A 25696-nucleotide genomic window follows, 5' to 3' on the forward strand; every position below is an offset into this window, starting at 1 on the left:
ATTTCCCTTTTCTTCCTTTCTTCAAATCTGTGTGTGAGCGGTGGTGTGTGGGTGCCATTGGAGAGGGTAAGGGAGATGAGGGTGTGTGCGCTGATAGTGAGAGGTGAGTGAGTGTTGTGGCGTGTATCTGGGGAGCGGGTGTGGCGGTGGCTAGTGAATATCAGGGTTAGGGTTGTTTTGGGGGGATTTAAGGTTTTGATTTAGAAATTAGAGTTTTATCTATGAAATTTGGGATTTTGGGTTAATCCGAAATCTAATTAAATTTCTAAAATTATTTTAAAATATTATTTATTATGTCAAAATATTAATTGATTTGAAATCAAATACTCTAATAAATAATATAATTAATTTTTTTATTTATAAAAATATTAGTATTAAATTCCAAAATCTCATTTATTTAAATTAAATTATATAAAATTCTTATTATTTTATATTTGCTAAATTTTATAATTTAAATATAGAAAATAATTCGATAATTATAAAATTAAATAAAACTTTAAATTAGTTTAAACTCAATTAATCAAAATTTGTTTTAATTATCTTTAATAAAATAATTTTTGAAATTAAAGTACTTAATGAATAATTAAGTCAAAATTAGTTCTTAATAAGTTTTTTTAAATTTTGGATCTTACAATAATAACATTTTATATTATTTAAATTTGATTTAATTAAATTATATGTAAATTATGATATTATCCATACTTTTATATAATATATAAAATATAAAATAATGAGCAAATATAATAAAAAATTTACTAGTGGCACATATAAAATAATATGGTATATATAATTATAAACATTACATCTATTGAAGATTCACTTGTCACAATGAGATGGAAACTTTTACTCACTCTCAGGTTCAAGGATTGAACCTTAAAAAGTCACTTTTTGAAGGGGATTCAAATAGATGTTTTTACAGTGATCCACACTTCGCTGGCCTATGTGTGGAGTGTGTGGATCAAGGAGGAAGTGTGGGTTAACTACCTAAATCGAGTCTGATTCACAATAAAACTGTCCGATTTCAACTTTTGACCGCTATTGATTGAGTTAATTGCAAGTCCGATCATAATAATGAACCGAACTGGATAGGACATCAATTCACTATTTTTTCAGTCGAACCAATTGGTCCAATGCGATTCGATTCGGTTATGATAACTATGGCAAAGTCGTTTAGACTTGCATTTTTTACGAGTTTGATTTTAGAGTCAAATATCCATCTTTTACTCATTCTTAGGTTTAAGGATCGAACCTTAGAGATGCCACTTTTGAAGGGGATTCAAATAGATGCTCCTACAACGATCCACACTCCCACCGGTCTACGTGCAAAGCACGCGGGTCAAAGAGGAAGTGCGAGTCATCAACTGCCTAAACTGAGTCCGGTTCGTGACAAAATCATCTGATTTTTAACTATTTGACCGCTATTGACCGAGTCAATTGTAGGTCTGGTTTTAATAATGAAACGAATCGGATAGGATATTGGTTTATTGGTTTTCTGGTCGAACTCGCCGGCCGGTCTGGTTCTGATAACTATGACTAAGTTGTTTAGACTTGCATTTTTACGAGTTTGATTTTAGAGTTAAATATCCATCTATTTAAGCCAAGTAAACAAGCTAATCCAACAGATTTTGCTCATTTTGACAATCCTAATTAATTCAAGAGCTAGCTCAAATTAATCTTTATTGAATGAATTTTAAAATGATTCTAATTAATAATAAAACTTGTACGATCATATAAAAATAAATTCTCATTTATAATAATTTAGTTATCTTATCTATTATATATTTTTCTAGTATATTTTGGGTAAAATACTTAAATAAACCAAATGCATGCAAATATTACTAAAATCATCCAAACCAAGAAATGGTATGTGAATAGGGGTGGCAAACGAGTCTAAATCCGCGGGGCCGTCCCGCGTAACCCGCCAAAAAAGGCAGGCCAATTGCTGAAAAATCGAAACCGCCAAATAGAAAAAATTCGCCTAACCCGCACTGCTTAAACCGTAGGCTTTGGCGGGGCAGGCTTCCCCGCCGGGCTAAAGTAATTTTTAACAAGGGAGTATTTTTATAATTTTTTTGCCAAAATCTAACTTTTCCGAACCTAACTTACATGAGTATGAAGATAAAAATGAAGTGTTTTGGATTATGTTTATGTCACTTTGGAGACAATATTTATAATTATATTTTGGATTATGTTTATTTTATTTTGGAGAGAATATTTATACTTATGTTTTGGATGAAAACTTGGTTTATAATTATATTTATTAGATATTTATAATTACAAAGACTTTAATGTTTGTGAATATAAAAAATATATTTTTTTATGCCATTAGAAATTATAAATTTATTAATATGGTTGTGAAATTGTATATATTATTTAGTAGTTAATAGTAAAAAAAAAATATAGGACCGCCTCACTAGGCGGGGCAGGGCGGGCTTCCCTGCTTGCCACCTCTATATGTGAATCTCCCAAAGGCATTTTGTATATAAATCGAATTAGGGTAATTAGATTTACAAATTTTAGTAGTAAATCAAATTAGACTAAATAGATTTACTAGGTGAACTTTAACTACACATAAATCGAAACAGATAATATCGATTCACACATTCATATATTTTCAAGTAAATTTAACCAGTCTAATTCGATTTATATAGGAGGGAAGACTTTATATAAATCTAGCTGTCCTGTCTCGATTTACATGCCATTGATTTATTAGGGTGATTTGTCCTAACAATAAATTATTATTATTATTAGTATTATTATTATTATTATTATTATTATTATTAGGGTTAGTTTTTTTCTCGGTTTACTTTTTTCTTCGCGAGTGAAAGTTAAAGGGTTGAGTGAGAGTGTGTGTAGCTGAGTGAAAGATAACGAGGGATGAGTGGGGTTAGTAAAATTAGGATTAGAATTAGCTAAAAGAAGAAGTTTAATGTAAAATTTTTTATAAAATTAGAGGTAGAATAGAAATTTTCTTTACGATATATGATCATTTTAATCGGAACGTTTTAATTAATATGGAAGCTAGATGATTTTATTGGGCGATTTTAATTTAAGTCACGTAATTTGAACTGTCCATTTAAACATATAATTTGAAACTATCAATTTAATATTAAAAATTTTGTAAGGTTATTTTTGTATTCTATTATTTGAAAGGTTCAAATTATATCGTTTAATTTATATTAAAATTTTTAAATTTTTTATAATTTTATTTTTTTGAGTACTAATAGATGGTTTCTAGAAAAATAATGTGAAGGCAGTTTTAAATTACATAATCGATCACTACAGTTTAAATAGATAGTTTTAAATTACGCGTTTAAATGGACAGTTTTAAATTACGTGTCTTGAATTAAAACAGTCCATTAAAATCGCATATCTCTCATGTTAACTGAAACTTTCCCATATTAATTTAAAACATTCTCATATACAGAAATAAATAATGAATTATTATAAATATTATTTATGATTATTTTAAAAGAGTACTATATTTAATAAAATTATTGTCTCATAAGTGTTATTGTGTGATATTATTAGATTAATTTTATATTGTATAAATACCATGTTACCAATTAACCTCATCAAACTGGTTAATTTGATTCAGTTTTCAGAACATTGTATATCATAAAAATTAATTTTTATGTTTTTTAAATCATACATTTGAGATAAAAAAAAATTGTAAATAACAAATTATTAATAAATAAAAATAAAAATAAAAAATTTATGAGTTATTTAATTTTTTTTAATGTATAGAATAATGAAATTTGAATTAATTTAAGTATAATATTAAAAACATTCGTTATTATTATAAGTAATAATCAAGATAAAAAATTTATAAATGTTTGTTTATTTGTTATTTTTTCAATTTTATTTAATTTGAAACAGATATAAAAATTTAAATTTAAAGAATTCTTTTTTTGTATAATTTTAATTGTTAAATTTTTTTTTAATTTTAGATTTAATATCTTACATCTTTAGTTTCATTATTCATTCAAATTTTTTAATTTTTATTTTCATTATATTTTTTTATCATCCTCTGTACACATATCTATCATTATTTTTTTCACTAAATATAAGAAAGATAGAAAAGAGTACTACATGTACTCAACAAAATAAGAAAAAAGACAACAAGAATAGAAGTTATGTGTAAAATAAAAAAAAGGTAACTATAAGACAAAGGAAAGAAAATTAACTGATAATTATATTTTTGACCAATTTTTAAGATCACAGTTATATTAATCAGAGACAATAATAATTATACATGTTAAAGAAAAATAAGAGAAAATGATAGTGTATAATATGATGAGATGATAAAATAAAAATAAAAATTAATAATTTTAAAAAATAATAAAATTAAAAAATTAAATATGTTCAGGATAAGATTGAAGAAATATATTTTTTTAGCTATTAGAATTATGGATGGATATAAAGGATAATTTAGATATAAATTTTTAAATTTGTTTCTAATTAAACAGAATTGCGAAAATAAATAAATTTAATAATATTTATAAATAACTAATCTTTAATATTAGTAAGTGTTTATATTGATTTTGTTACACACGATAACAACAAAATATTTTTTAAATCTTGTTTTTTAATTTAATTTTATTTATTTTATATATTTTACATGTTAAATAATTTAAGGTATTTAATCTTTTTTATAATTTATTTTTAATTATTAATATTAAATTTATAATTTTAAAAATAAAAATATAAAATTAATTTTTTAAACTCAATAGAAACGTGGTTGAACAGGCACGTGAACCACTAGTTAAAGTAGTGACGGAATAAGGACTAACGTATTTTCTCACAAATTAGTAGCAACTTGAAATCAGTGAGGAAAGTCTATCAGTTGTTAAGCAGTCGCTAATTCCTCACTAAATAAGCTTTTGATTAGTGACTCAATTGCGACCAATTACTTCTAACATTCTCTCGGTTAACTTTGGATTTGTTATAACTCTGCGACGGATTTCCAACGAGATTAGCGGGTAATTTGCTACAAAATAGGTAGGATATAGCTTTTGCTTTGCAGCAATATTGCCATTGACAAGTCGCTCACTAAATTAAACTTGCGACAACTTAGCGACAAATGTATTTCGCTCGCTAATCAGCGACTTGAAATCAGCGAACGAAGTGTGTCAGTTGTTAAACGGTCGCAAATTTCTCACTACTTACGTCCTAGGCATTCAATATCTATATTTTCTCTTTAGCGACTAATTAGCAAGGAACACTTTCCTAGCTGAATGATTTTCCGTTGCGATGAGTTAGCGACGACTGTTTTCTGTCGCTACCCTAATTTTGAATTTTTTCAATATTATGCGACAAATTAGCGAGAAACTTGTTGCTCGCTAAAAATAAAAACTTTGGTGACAAATTAGCTAGGAATTTGTCCATCGCAAAATGCATTACAACTCTTTGTGACGGATTAGCTAGTAACATTGTTCCTCACTAATTAGCCTTTTCGCACAAAGTTTATTTAGCGACGGAATAGTGACAATAGTATCCCTCGCTATTTTTCTTTTATTCGATTGAACTTCTAAGTGACTGATTTGCTAGAACATTGTCACTCGCTAATTATTTTGTGACAAATTAGCGAAGAAATTTTTCTCACTCTTTTTTTAGCTATGAAACTGAATTTGCGAGAAACAAACTTACTCGTAAATCTCTCGCTAATTAGTCACTTTTCTCAAGTTCAGATATTTTGTGACCGCTCATTAATTTTGTCGTTAGTGCGTCACTATTTCCTCGCAAGTTAGTGATGGATTAGTGATAAAAAATATTTCTCGCAAAAATTCGTCGCTAATCTGTCAAATTCTTGTAGTGATGAGAACGAAAATGGAGACGGAAATGGTGATGACTTGGGAGGTGCTCTAATGACCTTGGCTAGGTTTCTGAAAGTTCACCCACCGACTTTCAGAGGTTCAACCAACCCTACAGAAGCGGATAACTGGTTCTAGGCCATGGAGCGCGCGTTGCAAGCACAGCATGTCCCGAACAACCAATATGTTGAGTTTGCAGCGTATTAGCTTTTGGGAGAGGCTCAGCATGGGTGGCAAGGAGAGTGCCGCTTGCTACAGCTTTAGAATGCCGATATTCCTTGGGATGTATTCCAAACGGCCTTTTATAAGAAGTACTTTCCTGAATCTGTAAGGGAAGCAAAGGAAATGGAACTTATGCAGCTGAAGTAAGGTTCCTTGTTTGTGGCTGACTATACTAGCCAATTTAAGGAGCTCTGTAGGTTCTCTAGGGCTTGTCAGAGTGCCCCGAAAACCTATGAAAGTTGGAAGTGCATCAAGTATCAAAGGGGCTTAAAGGATAACATCATGACTGCTGTGGCTCCTTTGGATATTCGAATTTTCTCTGATCTGGTGAACAAGGCAAGAGTTGTTGAGGAATATGCACAGATGGTAGCCTCGTCAAGGGACACTCGTAGAGGAAATACTAGTAGGAAACATGACGAGTACCTTGAATCAAGGGGATAAAACTTCAAGAGAAATAGTGAAGGGAAGCGGTCAAGAGCTTACTCCCCGGATATGAAATGTCAGGAGTGTGGGAACTACTATCCGAATAAGCCATGCCAGTTGAGTATGAAAGTATGTTACAAGTGTGGCACACCGGGACATTTGGTTAGAGACTGTCCACACCGAGGAACACATGAGGCGGGTCAATTACAACAACGGGGTTGAGGTAATTATGAAGCTGGTAACCGAACCTTAACTTATTTTCATAGTATAGAATATCACCGTTCGTGTTTAAAAGGTTTTAAAGCTTAGAATGATTTTTAATTTTGGTTCGGAACTTTGGTTTAAATGATTTGGTTTTGAAACTAGGTTGGAACTTTTTGATCAAATGATACGTTTTACAAAGAAAAGTGAGTTCTATGATTTCGTTAGCCTGTGATTTTGGTTTGTAAGTTGACTTATCAAAATGGATTCAAATTGAAAGATTCTTATTTAAGGATTTTAATGAATTTGGGAAAATCATACTTCAAAGTGATTGATTTACAAATAAATGATCTTTGACTCTTTTGAGAAGGTTTTAACAATGAACTCATTTGGATTGAACTTGTTTTAAAGGTTTTGAAAAATATCACAAAATTGGTATTTGGTTTTAGGAAAATTTTGGATTCTTAGTGACGATAATCAGAGTGACGCAGCGGAAGTCGAAAGAGAACATCGACACGGTAGGATGATGATGAATAAGATGCTTTGGCAACTTGTTGGGTTGACAACATTGATAGTAGAATGCTTCGTGGAGAATATATATATATATATATATATATATATATATATATATATATATATATATATATATATATATATATTGCGTGATTCAAATTTTTGAGGGTGAAAATTTTATTAGGAGGGGAGAATGTAAGAACCGGAGTTTTCACGTAAAACCGTTTTAGTAAAATAATTTTAGTGCCCGGAATAGATTCAAAATTTAGAAGTTTTAATTTGAAAATAAAAAGGTGAAATTTGATTTCAATGAATTTTTTTGAGTTGGAAAATGTATCTTTTTCGAAAAGATTTTGTAAAACTGTGTACTGGCACTTTAAGCTGGAAGTACCGGCTCTAGTCCGTCCAGTACCGCGTATTTTTGAAAATAAGATTTTGAGAAATTGATTTATTGTTTTGAAATGATAAAAATAATTTAGAATTGAAAACCGAGCGTTAGTTTTAAAGGTTTTGGCCCAAAATGGGCCAAACGGACAAAAAACGCTAACGAATTAGACTAGGCTCAAACCGGGCCCAAGGCCCAACATATATAAGCTCACTAAATGAGCTTTGAGCTCATTTTTTCAGCACAAAGAGAGGGAGAGGCGCAGATTGAGAGAGAGGAGACGGTGGTACTATTCATCATCACCTTCCGGGAGCCATAACTTGAGCTACGGACCTCCGATTGATGAGTCGTTTGCGGCCATACGAAGCTCTCGTCGAGCTCTTAGATTCTATCTAAGAAAACCTGGTAAGAAATTGCATCTAAATCCCCAATTTCCAGCCCTAGAAATCTATATTTTTGAAGTCATGGTTTTGAGTAGATTTTGTGATTTTGCTTGTTTAGGTGATCTCTAGTAGCGGGTAATTGTTGGATTTTACTCCCTAATCTCGTTGGTTAAGATAAGGTTTCACTAAACCCTTGTGTTTAGTTGTTTTGTGTATCTTAGGTTTTGATCTTGGTATATATATGATGTTAGTTTGAGCTTTGGTGGCTTGTTGGTGAGATTGAAAGCTTGTTGGACTCCAATCTTGGTGCGGTGTGCTTTTTGGGGAGTGGCAAGGTATGGTTTCAGTCTCCTCTATGTAATATATAATATTCATGGACACTTAAGCTAATTGACCATAAGATATTGAAAGGTGTGATTATATGGTTAATTCTATATAAATGTATGTTTGATGATGATTATTGATGAGTTGTGTTGGTGGGTGTTGAGATTGGAAGATGGGTATTGATGACGATTTTTTATTGTTGGTTGTTATTGATTATGGTGGTTGATGATTATGGTTGGAAATTATTGGTGTTGATAAGTATTGATGGTGATTGATTATATTGATGACTCATGAGGATTATGAAAATTCATGGTAATATGTAAATGTACAATATTTATGATGGATTGGAATTATGAATATGTGACCTATTAATTGATGAATAGACGGTTGGTGATAATGGAGATTATGATGATGTTGTTGAATTATGATGTTGAATAGTGATGATTGTGTGGAAGAATAACAACTATGATTTGTTGATGTTGCGATTGGATTATTGTGATTATGTGAAATTATGATGAGATAGGGTAGAGGATGCCTATGAGTAGTGGGATTATGTTAAAGTTGATTATGTTGGATTCTTGATGTAAGAATTGTGTAAATTGTTGATGATTGAGAATCTTGATTGAGGATTATGGTTTTGTATTGGTTTAGGGTGAAAATGTTATGTGAATTAGGTTGGATTTAGACTTGTTGAATGGTTTAGGAGGTTGTGTGATTGAGAAAATGGTTGAAGCAATGCTTGGTATGAATTTTGGGTTGGTTTGGTATGGGTGAAAAGTGTTTGAGTTGGTTTTTGGATTGAGAGTTAGCTAAATTTGAGTTTTTAGTGTTTTTGGTAAAAACATATTTTTGGTGAATTTTGACGGATCATAACTCGAGCCTCAGTTTTTAAAATTTTGTTGAAATTTGCTTTAAATTAAAGTTTATTGAAAACTCTTTAAATTGATATAAAGTTTGTAAGAATTGGAATTTTGTAGAAGAAGTTATGATCATTCAAAGTTGGGTGTCAAAATATAAAATTATGCAAAGTTACAGAATTTTGTGATTTCTGGTATGTGCGCATACACAGCTTTGTGCGCACGCACACGTTGGAAGGTGCATTCTATTTAGGGGGTTCACACGCCTTGTGCGGATGAACAGAGTTAAAATTTTTACTACCTGTGCGTATGCACACCTCTATGCGCATGCACACATTTGAAAACTTCCTGGGCGTGCGCGTGCACACCCCTGTGCGTACGCACACACCTTGTTTTTCAAACTTAAGTTTTGTTTTCAACTATTTCACCTTCTCAACAAGATTGTAAGCTTCTGTGACACCATTTTAAGACTCTTGGGCTTATTTTTGGGTATTAAAACATGGGAAAGGTCCTGAGAGGTTTGGTTTGGTATTATTTTGAAAAGTTAGAGAACGGATGCTTAGGTTTCTTGTGTACTGATGATGGGTTTGGTGGAGTGCGAAAGAAGAGAGATCTACGAATTGAGAAAATTAACAAACTTGTGGGTTCGGGATGGAAAGTTATGAATTGATGATGGTTGTGATGAGTTGAAACTTGGAAATGAATGATTATGGTTGATGAAATGAGTATGAGTGGAGGTGTGCTATGAGGAGTGGCCTCTAAGATTGAATACATGATTATGATATGCATTGTTATCCGTCGTAGGTATTGTGGCAGTCTCCCGCCTACGTTCGGAAGTGAGCCTTGAAGTTGGGCTTCTCACTCATATTATTGCTCGAGAGGACGGTGATAGGGCACTCTCCCTCGGAACGTTTCCCTTTGAAAGGAGAAGGTGGTAGGGCACTCTCCCTCAGAATTTTCCTCCTGAGCATCGGTTTCTCTCTGGTTGCAAGGTGGTAGGGCACTAACCCACGAAATGATGCAGCATCCAGAGGAAAGTGGTAGGGCACACTCCCTCAGAACATTTTCCTCTGAAAGGAGAAGGTGGTAGGGCACTTATCCATCGGAATTATTCCTCCTTAGTATGTGCAATAGAGAGACTGATCCGAGAGTTGCCGTCCAGATTTTCTGTCGGGTTTGGCACAATAACCGACATGTGATATCACAGCCAATAGGACAGACATTCATCATATGCATCTTCTTTATGCTTGCTTGCTTTGTTTACTTGAGCTTGCCTAATTGTATAACATGTCTACTTTCTTCTTGAATTACTTGTTATATATATGTATACTATCTGTGCTTTCCTTGCTTGCATTATCTGTGGTTGTTCGGCGTTGAGGAGGTTAGGTAGGCGGCGGCGATGGGATCGCACGAAGGGTAGGTTGGTGAAGGCTGTGGGACAACGGTGGCTAGTTTTAGATAGAAATCCCCTAAGTTTAGATACCTTTACTTATTGGTTACGGTTTAATTTATTTATTTCGTTTAAGCTTAAATATCTGTTTAGTATGAAGCTCTAGGATTGTCTCTGGCATCCCGGGATCTTACGTCTTACATTACTAGGTAGTGTTACCATACTGAGAACCTCCGATTCTCATTCCATACGTTGTTGTTATTTTTCAGATGCAGGTCGCAATCCACCTCAGTGAGTTGTTTGATGGTAACAGAGGGGAGGATCTTATTCTATTTTGTTGCTAGTAAAGTTATTTTGATTTGTACTCTCACTTTTGCTTTGACTTTTGCCTAGAGGCTTACTTTGAGAGGAAAAACTTGTATAAGCTGTTTTAAATCTTCAGATTTTTGTATTGTCTGTATATTTCTAGCCGACTTAAACTCCGCGAGCCGTGGCAAGATTCTTATGCTATTATACTTTTATATTTTGTTATATTATATCTATATCTTATGCGTTAAGTTAGTAGCTTCGTGAGTACGTTTTAAGCTTTTCAAATCCTGTATTTGAGTTATTTTCTTCATCAGGCTTCTAGAATTATTATTCCTTCTATATATGTATTTATGTATGAGCCTTAGAATTATCGTATCCCTTGATTAACTTTTGGTTTATGGCATGAGGTAAGGCTTAGGGTAATTAGGGTGTTACACATAGAACGTTTGTGGTTCGAACTCATAAACATTGTAGTCAACTCCTCTAGAGATAGTGTAACTTCTAATTGCTGTGACGACAGACTTTCTTAAAGTATACTCCATTCCGATCCTGAACTCTCCGTCCTCAGGGTCAGCAACACCTACAGAAACCAGAAATCATCATTCATTGATCCATCCAAAATATAAAAACACAAAAACGTATTATTCACTCATCACGTACCTATGTTTGCATATTCCAGGAATTCCAGTGCATTCATCGCGTCAAGATCCAAGTTACGCATAAAAGGTGGGACGTTCATCGGTTGACTAACTGCGGGATGAACGACTACATTCTCCACTACTGTCTCAACTCCCACATCACCATCCTCGTCTTCATCGCCGGCTTCATAAATGGCTTCAAAGTCCTTTTCACTGTCATTGTTCATTCCTTGGTACACTGCAGCTCTATCATCCTCTATATGTAAATCATTTTGAATCCTATCTACCTCTACGTTTTCAAACTCAACATACAGTTCAATCTGTGGTTGTCGCATCTGAGTCTGCCGGTGAATTTGGAACATATTCTGCATACTCGCTTCATCAATGATCAGCATAATATCAAATTGTATTAGACCACCAAAAACTAATTCCAGTACAAAATACTACTCACTCTCGTCAATATACTGTTCTCCATGCTTTGCCAGAGACCGTTCTGAAGCTCCATTAACGTCATGGTGCATGGAACCACAAATGAAAATGGATTTTGACACACAAACCTCACTCCTTCATGAGTATTCTGTATAATCTCACCATTGCTATACACTACCAAGTTTGCAGTACCCTCCATTACACTAGCAACACACTCAAAGAACACTCTTCCTCGCAATGAAAATGGTACCGAGCTTTGCCGAGTTGAAACCCATTTTGGCCCCTGAAATTTTTGACCGGCCTCAATTTTGACCCCCAAATTTATAGTTACCCAATTAACACCTCCAAATATTGGATTGTGCCCCACGCTTGCCCTATTAACGGAGATCTGATGTGGCACATTAAGTTGACAGAGTGTGTATCCACATGGCACCCAACTTGCTAGAATGGATGTGTGATGAGTGAATGATGTAGCAAAAGTTGAATGAACTCAATTTACAACCCTCTTTTCCCAATGTGTTCGAGACTTTACTAGAGAAATTGAGTTCATTCAACTTTTGCCACGTCATTCACTCATCACACATCCATTCTGGCAAGTTGGGTGCCACGTGGATACACACTTTGTCAACTTAACGTGCCACATCAAATCTCCGTTAACGGAGATAGCTACAGGGGTAAACGTGGGACATAATCTAATATTTGAGAGTGTTAATTGGGTAACTATAAATTTGGGGATCAAAATTGAGGCCGATCGAAAATTTCAGGGGCCAAAATGGGTTTCAACTCGAGCTTTGCCATATATAGGGGAGCATTCAGTACGCCCCCCACGTGCTAACTCAGCACGCTTCCCGCCCCCTTCCCACTTTTTGATTCATCAGCCAATGACAGTTTGCCACGTGTAACACACTCTCTGTGCTGACTCAGCACCTCCTCATATGCTGCAACTCCATGCAACCAAACTTTGCCACATGGTAATTACGGCCCCCACGTGCTGCATTCAATACGCCCCCGCGTGTTTAATCTTTTATCTGACATTTCCACTAATTTGTAATATATACATTACATCTATTTCTAGCTAAAACACCACTAACTATAACCAAGTTCTTTAGCCTCAATTTTGAACTTATAATATTTTCCGCTTTAGGATGCGACGATTAATTGTGATAACGTATTCGTGTGTGATTAACGACTTACAATACTTATTTTCTTTATGAACTTCTAGTTATAATATTATCCTTTTATAATTATATATATATATATGTATGTTTTTTAAGTGTCGTAACATTTTACTATCATTAATTTACGATTAGAACATAAAATTTTGTGTAACACGGTGTTACATTTTTTCACTACCAAAATATCATGGTTGAATAATGAACATAACGATTAATTTGTAGTTGATTATAAGTATTTGAGTACAAAAATTATAGAAAATTTAAAAATTTTTCCATATTTAAAATATATGTTACATTTATACGATTTTAATTGACGATGTCTACTTTTATTTTATTTTTGTCTAAGAAAAAAAAAGGAAAAAGAAGAAGAGAAGGGAAAGAAAGAGAGAGAGGTGAGTGGGTCAGAGGCACACGTTATGAGCAGGCAATTCCATGTGCCCACATGGTTCAGAGAAATAACAAGAAACACCAAAACACACCAATAACCAACTCCTCAAACCTCACATATCTCTCTCTCTTTCTCTCTCTTTCTCTCTCTTTCATTCGCTGCTTGTGATTGTGTTTGAAGAAGAAGAAGATGAAAGAGGGTAGTGAGGGGTTCGTGAGAGCTGATCAGATTGATCTGAAGAGCATAGATGAGCAGCTCGAGAGGCATCTCAACAAGGTCATCACCATGGACAAGAAGAAGAACCTCGACGACGACCTTCACCACCATCACAACCTTCTTCCTCAGCTTCACACAACCACAAGCGCTTCTTCTTCTCCCAAATTCAAGAGTCCCGTTAGTAGTCCTTTCAAGAAGCAGAGGCAGGATTGGGAAATTGACCCTTCCAAGCTCATCATTAAGTCCGTTATAGCGCGTGGCACTTTCGGCACTGTTCACCGTGCTCTCTATGATTCTCAAGATGTTGCTGGTTAGTTTTTATTTTTATTTTATCTGGTTTAGATGTTCAATTCCCCTTTAAATTAACTTACGCAATCGTAGTTTTTTTTGTTCTTGCGATTAAAGATCGATTATTTTTTTGTTTGTTTACTTGTTTTGGTTTTGGTTAATGAACATGAATTGTTGCAATTGTAAAGAATTCTGATTTCTAAGCAAGGTTTTTGCTTCAATTCAACTTCAATTTCGCTTTGTCCCTTGCTCTTTTGAATTCTTCTTGAAAAGAGTTGACTTTTAGTCTAATTGATGGTACTGGGTGCCTTCCTATTGCAGCGTCTAACTTGCAACATGAAGTTAGGTAATTAGGTTCAAATTGTGAAAAAATGTTGGTGATTTCGATGATGATTTCTGTGTCTTACTTTTTCATGTGACCCCCCTTTGGTGGTGGTGTTGGTCTTTAGGTGTGGTGAATCAAATGAATACAGAATCTATTGTTTGGTTGGTTGTTGTTTTGAGCCGATTTTTGCTCATCATAGTTATTTGTGATTACTTGCTCAATGCTCAGTCAAATTGCTGGATTGGGGCGAAGAAGGGCAAAGGACGGAAGCCGAAGTTAATTCTTTGAGGTCAGCCTTTATACAGGAAGTTGCTGTATGGCACAAACTTGACCATCCCAATGTCACAAAGGTTAATTTGAATACCTTTTCTTGTTTTGTGGTGTTTGTGCTGTTGTGTGTAACTTTTTTTGAGCTTGTACATTCCAGTGACGCATATGCTAGTATGATTTGCATATTACGTTTGTATATATCACCTTTCGGTTTTGTGTTTTATTTTGTTGTTGTATTAATTTTTTTTTATAGAGGTGTCAATGGTCAAGTGTTTAGGCCTTTTGTAATTCTTTAACGCCCAAGGACGCCAACTTAGGTAGTTTCAGCTTCTGAGGGATTAGTCTCCATTTCTGTTCTTACCACCTTATCTGCAACCTTTGCCTAAGTTTAACATGAATTTGCTTTCTGTTGTGGAAACAAGTGTCCTTTGTTGCTGTTATTCATGTGATATTTTTTCATTTCTGAAATACAAGAAACTCAATATTACTGAAGCTTATTTGCAACACAGGAGCATGGATGCCCTTGACCTTGATTTTATTTTTTCCTCTTATTCTCCTGGACTAGATTTCTAGTATTTAGTTAGGGTATAGAAGATTGAAATAATTTTGAGGTTTAGGAGAATGTAGGATGAGGTATCCATAAGTTGGAGGAGGATAAACAGATGTGAATAGGCACTTCCTTTTGGCTCAGCATCTCTTTGTTTTGAAATCTACTAATCATGGAAGCTTTTTGTTACGGTCCTACAATTCATGGTGAATTTTTTCTTTGGAACAGTTCACATGTTTAGTAATAATGTAATAGTAACAACTCTTCCCTATATGAAGTTAGTCATTTTCTGATGCAAGCAGAGATATGCTATATATGCATTACATTCAAGTCCATTCACATGCTATGTTGGGTAAGTTGGGGTGTTTCATGGTCTTTGTCCTAGTCGTTCAGTCTTTTGTTGGACAAAAGATGGATGCAAGTACAGAGGACAATGACAATCATAATGCCTCATATGCTCTTTTTTTCTTCTTGAGATCATCTCTTTCCTTCAATCGCATTGCGTGATATTTAATCGTTGATTCTCTATTTCTCTCTCAGACTCTCTTCAAAGTTATTATGCACATTTTTGCAGCCGTTTTTCTTCCCCACCATATTAAACTATTTACTTTTTCATTTTTTAGTTTATAGGTGCAACTATGGGGTCTTCAGAACTACAGATACAAACCGAGAATGGTGTAATTAGCATGCCGAGCAATATCTGTTGTGTTGTTGTTGAGTATCTTCCAGGAGGAACACTTAAATCTTACTTAATAAAGAACAGGAGGAGGAAACTAGCCTTTAAGGTTGTCATCCAGCTGGCACTTGATCTTGCAAGAGGGTATCTATCCATTTTGATTGTGATTTAGCATGTTCTGAATGTAAAACTCTCTCGTAATCTGGAGAATCATCCAAATTGAATTCACTTCGTTCTGCTTTTGCAGGCTGAGTTACCTTCACTCGCAGAAGATTGTCCATAGAGATGTAAAGACAGAAAACATGCTATTGGATAAGACACGTACAGTTAAAATTGCCGATTTTGGGGTTGCACGAGTGGAGGCATCAAATCCTAACGATATGACTGGGGAGACTGGCACTCTTGGTTACATGGCTCCAGAGGTGTGTAGTTAGTACTCTTAGTGCAAAGAATTGCACTTATCCAAATATAATTCATCCAACAGGGAATGGAAATATCTGGCTTCCATGTTTCATCCAAAAATGGGGATGAATGTTTTCAATCTCTGGTTTCATATCATTGGATTCATCAATGATGAAAAATACTGACCTTAATGTCAGCAACTAGCTTGTGAATATGAAGACAAAATGATCTAATGAAAATTTTTTATTTGATAAAAAACAAAGAGACAGCCTACGTAATTGACTGTTCATGGTGGCTTACAGGTTTTAAATGGCAACCCCTATAACAGGAAGTGTGATGTGTACAGTTTTGGAATCTGCTTGTGGGAGATTTATTGTTGTGACATGCCATATCCTGACCTAAGTTTCTCAGAAATTACTTCAGCCGTGGTTCGCCAGGTACATTTTCCTTCTTTATCTGATTCCTTGTCTCATTTATTCTATGTTTGAATCCATTATAATATAATCCATCATTTCCTTTTGTAAATTTAGAATCTGAGACCAGAAATACCAAGATGTTGCCCAAGCTCTCTAGCAAATGTGATGAAGAAATGCTGGGATGCGAGTCCCGATAAGCGGCCAGAGATGGACGAGGTGGTCTCGATGTTGGAGGCCATTGACACATCCAAAGGCGGAGGCATGATTCCCGTTGATCAGCAACAGGGTTGTCTTTGCTTCCGCAAGTACAGAGGTCCTTGAAAGTTTTATTCTTTAGTCCAAGAAAACAATTGGGGTATAGTGATTTTTTCACTATTTGAAGAATGATTTTGTATCTATGGAGAAAACAGAAATTGGAAACCGAAATGAGAGGAATATATATATAGGTAGGAGTTGGTGACATGTCAATGATTTTCTTTTCATATTTTTTTACCTATTCTTGCCCATTTGATTTGGGTTCTGTTGGTATGTATGCTATTAGTTTTCAGCCTGGCCTTGTAACATCCTAGCAGGATATACTGCTGCAAATTTGCAATCATAATTGATGTGATTATATTGGATCCATTTGCTTTTGTATCCTAATCTCTACTCTATGTATCATGTACTCATGTTCACTTGATAACTTCTCATATTTTCCAGAGGAATTTGGATTCGGTAAAGTATAATCTATCATTATTTATTTTATAGATGGGATCAAGAGAAAATATAAGAGAAAATATAAGAGAAAAAGCATTTAATGGTGAGAGATCTTACTTTATTCTCTAAAGTGAAAATATAAAATTTAGAGAATCCAAATTCTTTCTAGAGTGTGTCGGGGAAGCAATGATGTTTCGAATGCTCTACTTGGTATATAATGGAGAAAAATATAATCAAAATAAAAGTTTAATACCATTTCTTTTTGCTCTAGGCTAGTTTAGTTGGTCTGTTCAACGGTTTATAATAGTGGCACTATTTTTATACGGTGATACTACGTATATAAATATTTTTGTAATCAAGTTTAATAAAGTAAGTACAAGTCCATCGAAAAAAACGCATATGCGTTATTGCATCTTTATCTCTGTGCTTCTTCAGCAAAAAAATTTGGTTGTAAAGCACATAAACTTATAAATATAGCACAGGAATTTTTGCATGTAGCACAAATTTATTGATATAATATAAAACTTTTTGCATATAGTATATGAATTTTTGTTGCAAATATAATTTGTTGATTGGGTGAGTTGATCTCTGGACATCAGATGTGGTCTTTTAAAATTTTTTGTAGTGTACTAAAATTTCTGTATGAGAAAAGCTCAAAAGCCAACATAATTTATTATTTTTGGCCAACATTTTAGCAATTAGCCCAGTTTTTTTAGTTTAGCAATATAATAATATACTTTTTACCCACACTTTTAAATATTGTTAAGGAATTGCTTGTAAAAAATAATGAATTTTATTGATCCCCTAACATTTCTTTTGTATTATGCTACTGTACACCAAAATTTAGGTATTGTGCGTATTTTGTTGGTTGTGTGTCAATATTTTAGATATGTAGTTCTTCAAGTATTGTGCATCAAAATTTTTGTGTTGTGTATCTAAATTTATGTGTTGTGTACCGAATTTCTATACTACATATTTTGTTGGTTAGATGTCAATATTCTGAAAATGTAGTTCTTAAAAAATTTTTGTGTTGTATATTAAAATTTATGTAGTATACACCAAAATTTATGTATTATACATCAAAATTTATGTGTTCTAATTTTCGAAATATATATAGAAGATGAAGACGTGAGGAAAATGACGAAGAAATTAAATAACAACAACAATAATAGCAACAGTGCAGTAACAATATTGAAGAAAAAAGCGCACAATAAAAGAAAAAGATGACGACAACTACGATGATAATAAAAAAAAAGGAAAAAGAGGAGGGTGAAAAAAAGCAACAGAAGTAACAACAATAGCATCTGAGTACGGACAAAGAAAAAGAAGTACCGGATGACTTGATTGAAAACTTGGTTTAGAAAATATTTAAACGCCTAGACTTGTTGATTCTTATAAAGATTATATTTTTTCCGAGTAAAGTATCGTTTTTGTCCCCAATGTTTGGGGTAAGTCCTATTTGTGTTCCTAACGTTTAAATCGTCTTATTTGTATCCGTAACGTTTATAAAAGTGATTCAATGTTATCCTGCCGTCAATTACACATCATGAACGCTTTAATTTAAGTTTTAAAAATCTTTTATTTAAGTTAGAATACAAATGTCTAGGATAGAATCGATGATCTACTTCAAAAAATAGCTCATCAAAAGTTGAAACTAATTCCTACAATATTTACACAATTGACTTTTATAGGGACATAATTGAATCTAAACACAAATAGTGGGTATAATATTAAAATCTAACATATTCAAGTGAGACCTAATTAAGAATGAGTACATCCAAGTGAGAATAATTGAAAAATATAATCTGATTTGTTAGTATAATTGATAGTTGGATAACATTGAATCACTTTTACAAACGTTAGGGATAAAAATAAGACGATTTAAACGTTAGGGACACAAATAGGACTTACCCCAAACATTAGGGACAAAAACAATACTTTATTCTATTTTTCCCCCTTCAAACTATAGATTAGTAGTTTGCGTGGCACTATATTTTCTTCAATACTGCTATTATGCTACAAGACAACAAATGCTGCTCTGTTACAACAATCAGATAAAAGGAATAAAGAGAAAACAAATAAATTTATTGCGGTAGAAAATTAATTAACGAATAAAATTAGAATACTAAACAAAATTGCGGCAAAGAAGCAGATAACACTAAACTAGAGTATGCTATCACTATTCACTACATATGTACTAGCAACTGATTGGATGAAAGACACCCAAGAACTTGTTAAAAAAGGGGGAAAATGTAGAATATATTAGCTTAAGCTGAACGACCTAAATAAACAATAAAATTACACAGAATATACATCACAACACAACATTTACACAGAATTACATTTAAAAAAAAAAAAAAAAACTTAAGCTAGAATTCTGTCAATGTATGAGCTTCTTTTTCCCTTCAATTATCTGTGTGTGTTTCTTTTTCTTTTAACTGTGTGTGTCTATTTGCTTTAAATTAAAAGCATGCAGAAACTATACTTCGATTGCGCTTTCTTGGTCCCAGTTAGTTGATCGGTAAAAAACGGCATAGAGAATAAGTTGCACCAATCCTGAAAGTGCTCCTAAGGCATTTGGAATCTACCATTCAAACATTTAATCAGAGCACTCATAATTCATAATAACCTACAGCAATCAAAGCCATATAAAAAAGCTTCCAAGTTCCAACACATTTGTTCATTGTATGATCCCTTAACATATTTGGACGGTTTCAAGAGAAAATGTAACACAATAACAAAAGCTAATACACAATCTCAAATACAATTTAAGTTTAACAAATTATCTAATTTGTTGAATAAATATATGTATCTAGGAGTATCTATATTAATTAGCTTTAGTATATATCTTCTTTAATGTACCCAATGAAAAGTATATACATTTTTTTTAATGTGTTACAGCCAGGAAGCAGGTTTTTGGTAATAACTGAATCGCCTTGTAGCAAAATAGAAGTTCAATAGCTCTATTAGTGAAGTAATTCAAGCAAGAGAAGCATATAATGTAACAAACAATATATAGCTAAAAAATTTAAGTAAATAAAATTAATACTATTAATATTAGATATTTACCAGAATGAAAAGATCCCATTTAAGACATGCATATACCGTCCAGACGACAGCGTTGCAGAAGTTAGCAAGGGAAAGGCAGAAAGGCATGTACTTCACACTTTTGTCTTTGATTACTTGACGCTGTTCAATTTTTTAAAGGAATTACTTCATAAATAAATAAATAATAAATAGGGAAAGTAGTAATGGGTGTTATTTTACTGCTACTCTTTATTTTGAGAACACTATAATATTAATTAATACATTGATAGTAACCAAATTTTCATACTAGCAATGTAGTCAAATTATAGTATTCTTAAGATAAAAAAAAAAAACAATATTTTCTTCTCTTTTTAAAAAAATGAAATAGATATCGCACGTACTATGACGGTCAAGGGTGAAAAGTACATAAGGATGTTGACGAAGATGCATATGAGTCCAACAATTAAGGCTCTTTCCTTCAAGGATTCAACGAAATACAACACAAAAAATACCACCAAAGCAACGAAGATGGCCTCGGCTAAAAGGGCTAGCAGAATCTTCCTCTGAAATTTGTTAAATTTAATAATGATCATCACCAACATGGACCAAGCAAGTAAATATAGAGTTTAATTAATTCTTATGCATTGTAAGAATTAAAAAGAGTTGAATAAAAATTAAGTCCAAATAATTGAGAATTAAGGATTCTCTTGTTTAATTTTAGTTTGTTTCTGACCCTTTTACCCCAAGGTGAGAATGCAAGGAAGATGCCAGTGTAGAAGAGCTCAAGGAAGAAGCCAAAGCCATTGATTGTGAGAACAAGAACGTTATTTTTGGTCACGAATGGCATTCCATAGAATGACCACATTGCACAATTCAGTACTGTCACTACATAAGGATCTGGCTTGAAATCTTGCACTGATTTTGCTTTGCATATTTGCACAAATGTAGGCCTGCAATTCATAATTATATTTGATTTCATTATCATATTATTATTAAAAAAGAAAGAGATATATATTATATAGAGATAAGAGATTTACATTGGTGACATGAATAAGCAAAAAGAGATGACATTTCCTGCAAATTTAATATCAATCAAGCACATATTATTAGAAACTTTCCATGATCAAACATAAATGGCTATATAAAATGCATGGCTTCTTTTGAGGTTTTATTAATGGAATTCGTTCCATTTTATTCTCATTTTCGTTATTAAATTGCATACATTTCATTATTACTGACTTAAAAACATTTTCTGAAAATTAAACAAGTGTTGTTTATACATTCACATATTTGTTCTTTTCTATGCAGTGAAAAAAAAAAAAGAATATAATCAATCAAATTAAGATGGAATTGTGGGAAATGAAAAGTGGAAGAAAAAGGAAAAACATGGAGGATTTCTTGTACCAACCAATTATTCCGATAATTAGTCTTGCTAGATTAAGGTCAGCCATATCTGAAGTATTGAAAGAACAAACTGAAGGAAGAAGGGCGAAGGGTGAAAGGGTGAAAACACTAGGAAGAAAGCAAATATGTGACCACTAAGTAAACTTTAATTATTTGTAACAATAATTCATGATATGCGATAAATAGGTAATCAATCATATATAACACAACTAATTTGGGATAAAAAAGTGGTCTAAATCTTAACCGCAACATATAAACAGGTTGAAGAGTTGACCTCTGAACTCTCATCAGTCCTAGCCACAAGTAGCCTCTCTTTCTTCGGAATAACACTGTCTAAAAATAACAACAGACATAAAATCCTCAGACGTATTGATTATTTATAGACTTTGCTTTGAAATGATTTTGACCCGGTTGTAACATTATATCAAACATGAGGATATGATTTCTTCAATAACTAATTTCACACCATTTCAAATTGATATATACAAAACTTGTAACGTAAACTAGAGAGGCTTACTTATTGAAATTTAGCTCCTGGAGTAAAAAAGTACAAGGAGCTAATTTCACAAATCTAAAAATATGACATCAGCAACCAATGTTGCAATATTTACACAACAAAAGTGCAGGGACTTGATCTTTTTTCCCCCTTAAAAAATTTAAAAATAATGTGCTTTCTAAATTCTAATAGCACACTTGATTCACCAAACAGGAAGCGATGGTTCCTGCGGAACAGAGGAACCCTTGAAACCCGAAGCTCTGGTTTCACTGAAATCCTGCAGAACTTTGATGAGGAACCTTGCTTTCTTCGCCGCGTGGGAAGTACCTTCCGTGAGAAGCGAGTAAAGCAGAGGCATCACCGAAGGGTCCTTGGCCAAAACCGCCACAACCTCAGCACCAATGTTAACACAAAGCGAAAGCAAAATCGAAGCACAGTGCTCTTTCCCCACGCGCAACGACGCCGTTTGGAGCATCCCAGTAATTAACGACAGAGCCGAAGTGCGCAAAATCGCGTTCGCTCCTTCCACATTCTCAGCTAAAACGGCTAAAACCGCCAAACATTCAGTTACAAGCTCGTCCTTCTCGGACGATCCTAACACGCCAACGAGCGCGTGAACGACACCCGCTTCGATTGCTCGTTTCTGGTTCCTTGGAACAAGAACCAAACCATAAATCGCAACCACTGCATTCCTCTTCCCGCACGTGGTTCCTTCATTCACCAACTCCACCAGAGAAGGAACCACCTCAGGGTTTTCCCCTACCACCTTTCTATACTCTCTCACTGACGAAAGGTAGAAAACAGTAGCCGCCGCAACTTGCCGCGCTTCGAGGCTGAGCCCTTTCTTTAAAACTGTTAGAATCGGTTTCAGACCGTTAGAATCCATGATGTGCTGGGGCCCAGTGGCATGCTTAGAAAGCTTCATCAACGCGGAAATTGCGTTTTCCTGTGTGGATTTCTCGTCCGTGCAGAGAAGAAGATCAAGCAGAGGCGGAATTGTTCCAACTTGGATCAAGCACGCTCTGTTGAACAGATTGGACCTAGCAAGTAACCGAATCTCGTAAGCGGCTTTGGATTTCTGTTTGTCCGTACCGAAGGCGAGCATCCGTGTGAGGAACCATGAGACGAACTGCATGGCGTGAGCGTTGGCCGCACTGCCTGGTAATATTGTATTGGCTAAATCGCGGTTACGGTTGGTTGATTTTGAGAGGGAAATGCCGTTATCATTGCAGAACTGTTGGATGAGTCTCTTGAGGGTTGTGTTTGGGACGAGTTCCGTGTTTGAGAGATTCTCCCCTGTTTTAGGGCATATGGTGTTCCCTGCTTTCAGCCATTTCTTGATGGAAGCTCTGTCGTACGTTTGTCCAGTTGTAACCGTCACGGGATCCGTCATCATCTCCAGAGATATTGGGCAGCGAAAGTCCTCTGGATTGACGGACGTTATCATTTCCGTGCTCATTCTCGTTTCTGATTTCTCTCTGTTATTGCTAATTTCTAGTGTTTCGAATATCACTACCCTGCAGTAGCTCATCAACCCTAACAAGCTACTCAATAGAGGAGCGTCTCGCTCATGCTCTCGCTCGTTGCAGTTACTGCATTCTAAAGCGATTTCTTCTTCTAAAAGATTTATCTCTCTGTTACACTCGTTCCACGTCTTGATTTCTAGGTACTCGATGATCTCTTTCAATGCATTCTTATCCACTTCGATTCCTTTTTCCAACTGTTTTAGAATTGAATGAACACTCTTGCTCATGTGCTCGTCTTTAGGCTCGTGCTCCATCTTTGCTTTCCTCGCTTGCTTCGCCAGCAGCTCCACCAGCTCCCTCACCTCGCCGGATACCTCGATTTCGTGGAGAGGAAGAACGTCGAGGGAAGTCGCCACTGCGCGAACTAGGGATTGAAACAGGGAGGCCACGTGGTTGGACTTGGCGAGAAGCAAGAGGCGCGCGCCTTGAAGTACGCAATCTTGCAGCAAGAAGTGGATCTTCTGAAACGTGAAGTGAAGTTCCGAGAGGCTGAGGACGGTGGATTGAGGGATTGGTAAGCTTCGTTCTTGAATTTCGAGAAGGAAGAAGAGGATGATACTGACTTGGCGGATTGCTTCTCTTGCGTTTCGTCTCTGTGTTGCGAAGAAGCTGTGTTGGTAGTTGCATATGTTCTGGGAGAGGGTAACAAGGGAGGAAATGAGGGTGTTCGGAGATATCCCTTCGCAAGGGTGCACCGCCGGTAGTGATAGCACACGGCGGTCCCTTTGATGAATGAGATTATTACTATTGTTATGATTCATTTATCTAAGTAGTAAATGGAATAATAACCAATTTTCTAGTGTTTATTACTCTCTCCGACTGTTTTGGGAGTTGGATTCAAGTTCCAACCCGAATTATTATAGGAAGGGATATAGTCGCATTTTGTGCTGAGTGCTGACTGGATTATCTTGTGGACACGTGGCGTGTATCTGTGAAGGAGATCTGCTGTGAGTTGACTAGGATGAAGAGTAGGGAAGGCAGAAAGAGATTCATCTGATTTTTGGAGGAAAAGGGACACGTGGATAGGTGAGTTTTATTTTTTTTTATTATTTTTTTTGTTGTGAATGTTTGGTTAATGGTTGCTTAGAAGGTGGGAAAGTAAAGATAGCAAATGCGTAAGCGGATTGGGATTTAGGTTTGGGAGGGGAGAAGAACTAAGAAGTGATGGCTTGTGGGACCCATGAACCGACCTGACAGGTGGAGTAATCGACTGCCGACGTGTGCTGCAGGGAAGGTCTTGAACGTTACTTTCGCAGTTTCACTTTCTCTCACTCTGCTGTTAACTTGCTGGCCTTGATTCATTAACTAAATGTTAGTTACGTCCAATTGAGGTTCAATCATGGTTTACGAATAACAACAACCATGCTTAGTTAAATACTGCCACGTTTATGTCTTTTTTTTTCAAAATTGTACGCTTGCAAATCAATATTGATTATTAATTCTTATGGTTTAGGGTCAGTTGTGCATGCAATGCATGAACAGATTGCACGGCCGCAGTACAAGGTAATAATTAAGGAGACACGGAGTTTAATTAGTGGTTTCAGGTAATTTTTGTTAACCCATTTGTTCGTGCTCGAAGGGATGTCACAATTTGAAGAAGTAGAGACAAAAAATTCTAACTTCGTTAAATGCAGAATCAGATTAGATAAGCAACAAGATACTCTAATGAGTTAATAATCAAATTCGTCTCCGAAAGTGTCTTCGATCTCCATTTTCATCTTCGAAAATCAAAATTAATAAAAAACGTCCTCGAAAGATATCCGTGTTGATCACGTTCGTCCTTCCGTCTTCTCGGTTGATGAGATGGCAAACGGCCGCTTATGTGACATATTAACTGCCAAGCTGACCAACGCCAGGGTGTAAGATGTTGTTGCTGACAAGATAAGTTTCGTTTAAGCCATCAAATTAGTCCTTCGAGTTTATAAACCCTAATCCCAAAACAAACGATAAATACTTC

At 34.6% G+C, this 25696-nt stretch overlaps 3 protein-coding genes across 3 annotated transcripts; 1 reads left to right on the forward strand and 2 right to left on the reverse strand.

Moving 5' to 3' along the window:
- Positions 1-13462: 13462 nt before the first annotated feature.
- LOC130970280 (serine/threonine-protein kinase STY13-like) lies at positions 13463-17214 on the forward strand. The gene is made up of 6 exons (XM_057896315.1): positions 13463-13976; positions 14508-14629; positions 15720-15916; positions 16020-16194; positions 16477-16611; positions 16705-17214. The coding sequence occupies exons 1-6, from the start codon at positions 13640-13642 to the stop codon at positions 16909-16911; spliced, it is 1173 nt and encodes a 390-aa protein (XP_057752298.1). The 5' UTR covers positions 13463-13639; the 3' UTR covers positions 16912-17214.
- A 2456-nt stretch (positions 17215-19670) lies between these two features.
- On the reverse strand, positions 19671-21764 carry LOC130963858 (bidirectional sugar transporter SWEET5). The gene is made up of 6 exons (XM_057889847.1): positions 21722-21764; positions 21351-21387; positions 21047-21263; positions 20715-20876; positions 20356-20475; positions 19671-19870 (listed from the first exon to the last, which is right to left on the reverse strand). Exons 1-6 carry the CDS (start codon positions 21762-21764, stop codon positions 19766-19768), a joined length of 684 nt encoding a protein of 227 aa, XP_057745830.1. The 3' UTR covers positions 19671-19765.
- Positions 21765-22067: 303 nt separating this feature from the next.
- On the reverse strand, positions 22068-24562 carry LOC130977181 (U-box domain-containing protein 19-like). Its single transcript, XM_057902193.1, has one exon. It carries the CDS (start codon positions 24498-24500, stop codon positions 22416-22418), a length of 2085 nt encoding a protein of 694 aa, XP_057758176.1. The 5' UTR covers positions 24501-24562; the 3' UTR covers positions 22068-22415.
- Positions 24563-25696: the final 1134 nt, after the last annotated feature.

The sequence above is a fragment of the Arachis stenosperma genome, chromosome 1 (genome assembly GCF_014773155.1).
Source record: "Arachis stenosperma cultivar V10309 chromosome 1, arast.V10309.gnm1.PFL2, whole genome shotgun sequence".
NCBI classification, from domain to species: Eukaryota; Viridiplantae; Streptophyta; class Magnoliopsida; order Fabales; family Fabaceae; genus Arachis; species Arachis stenosperma.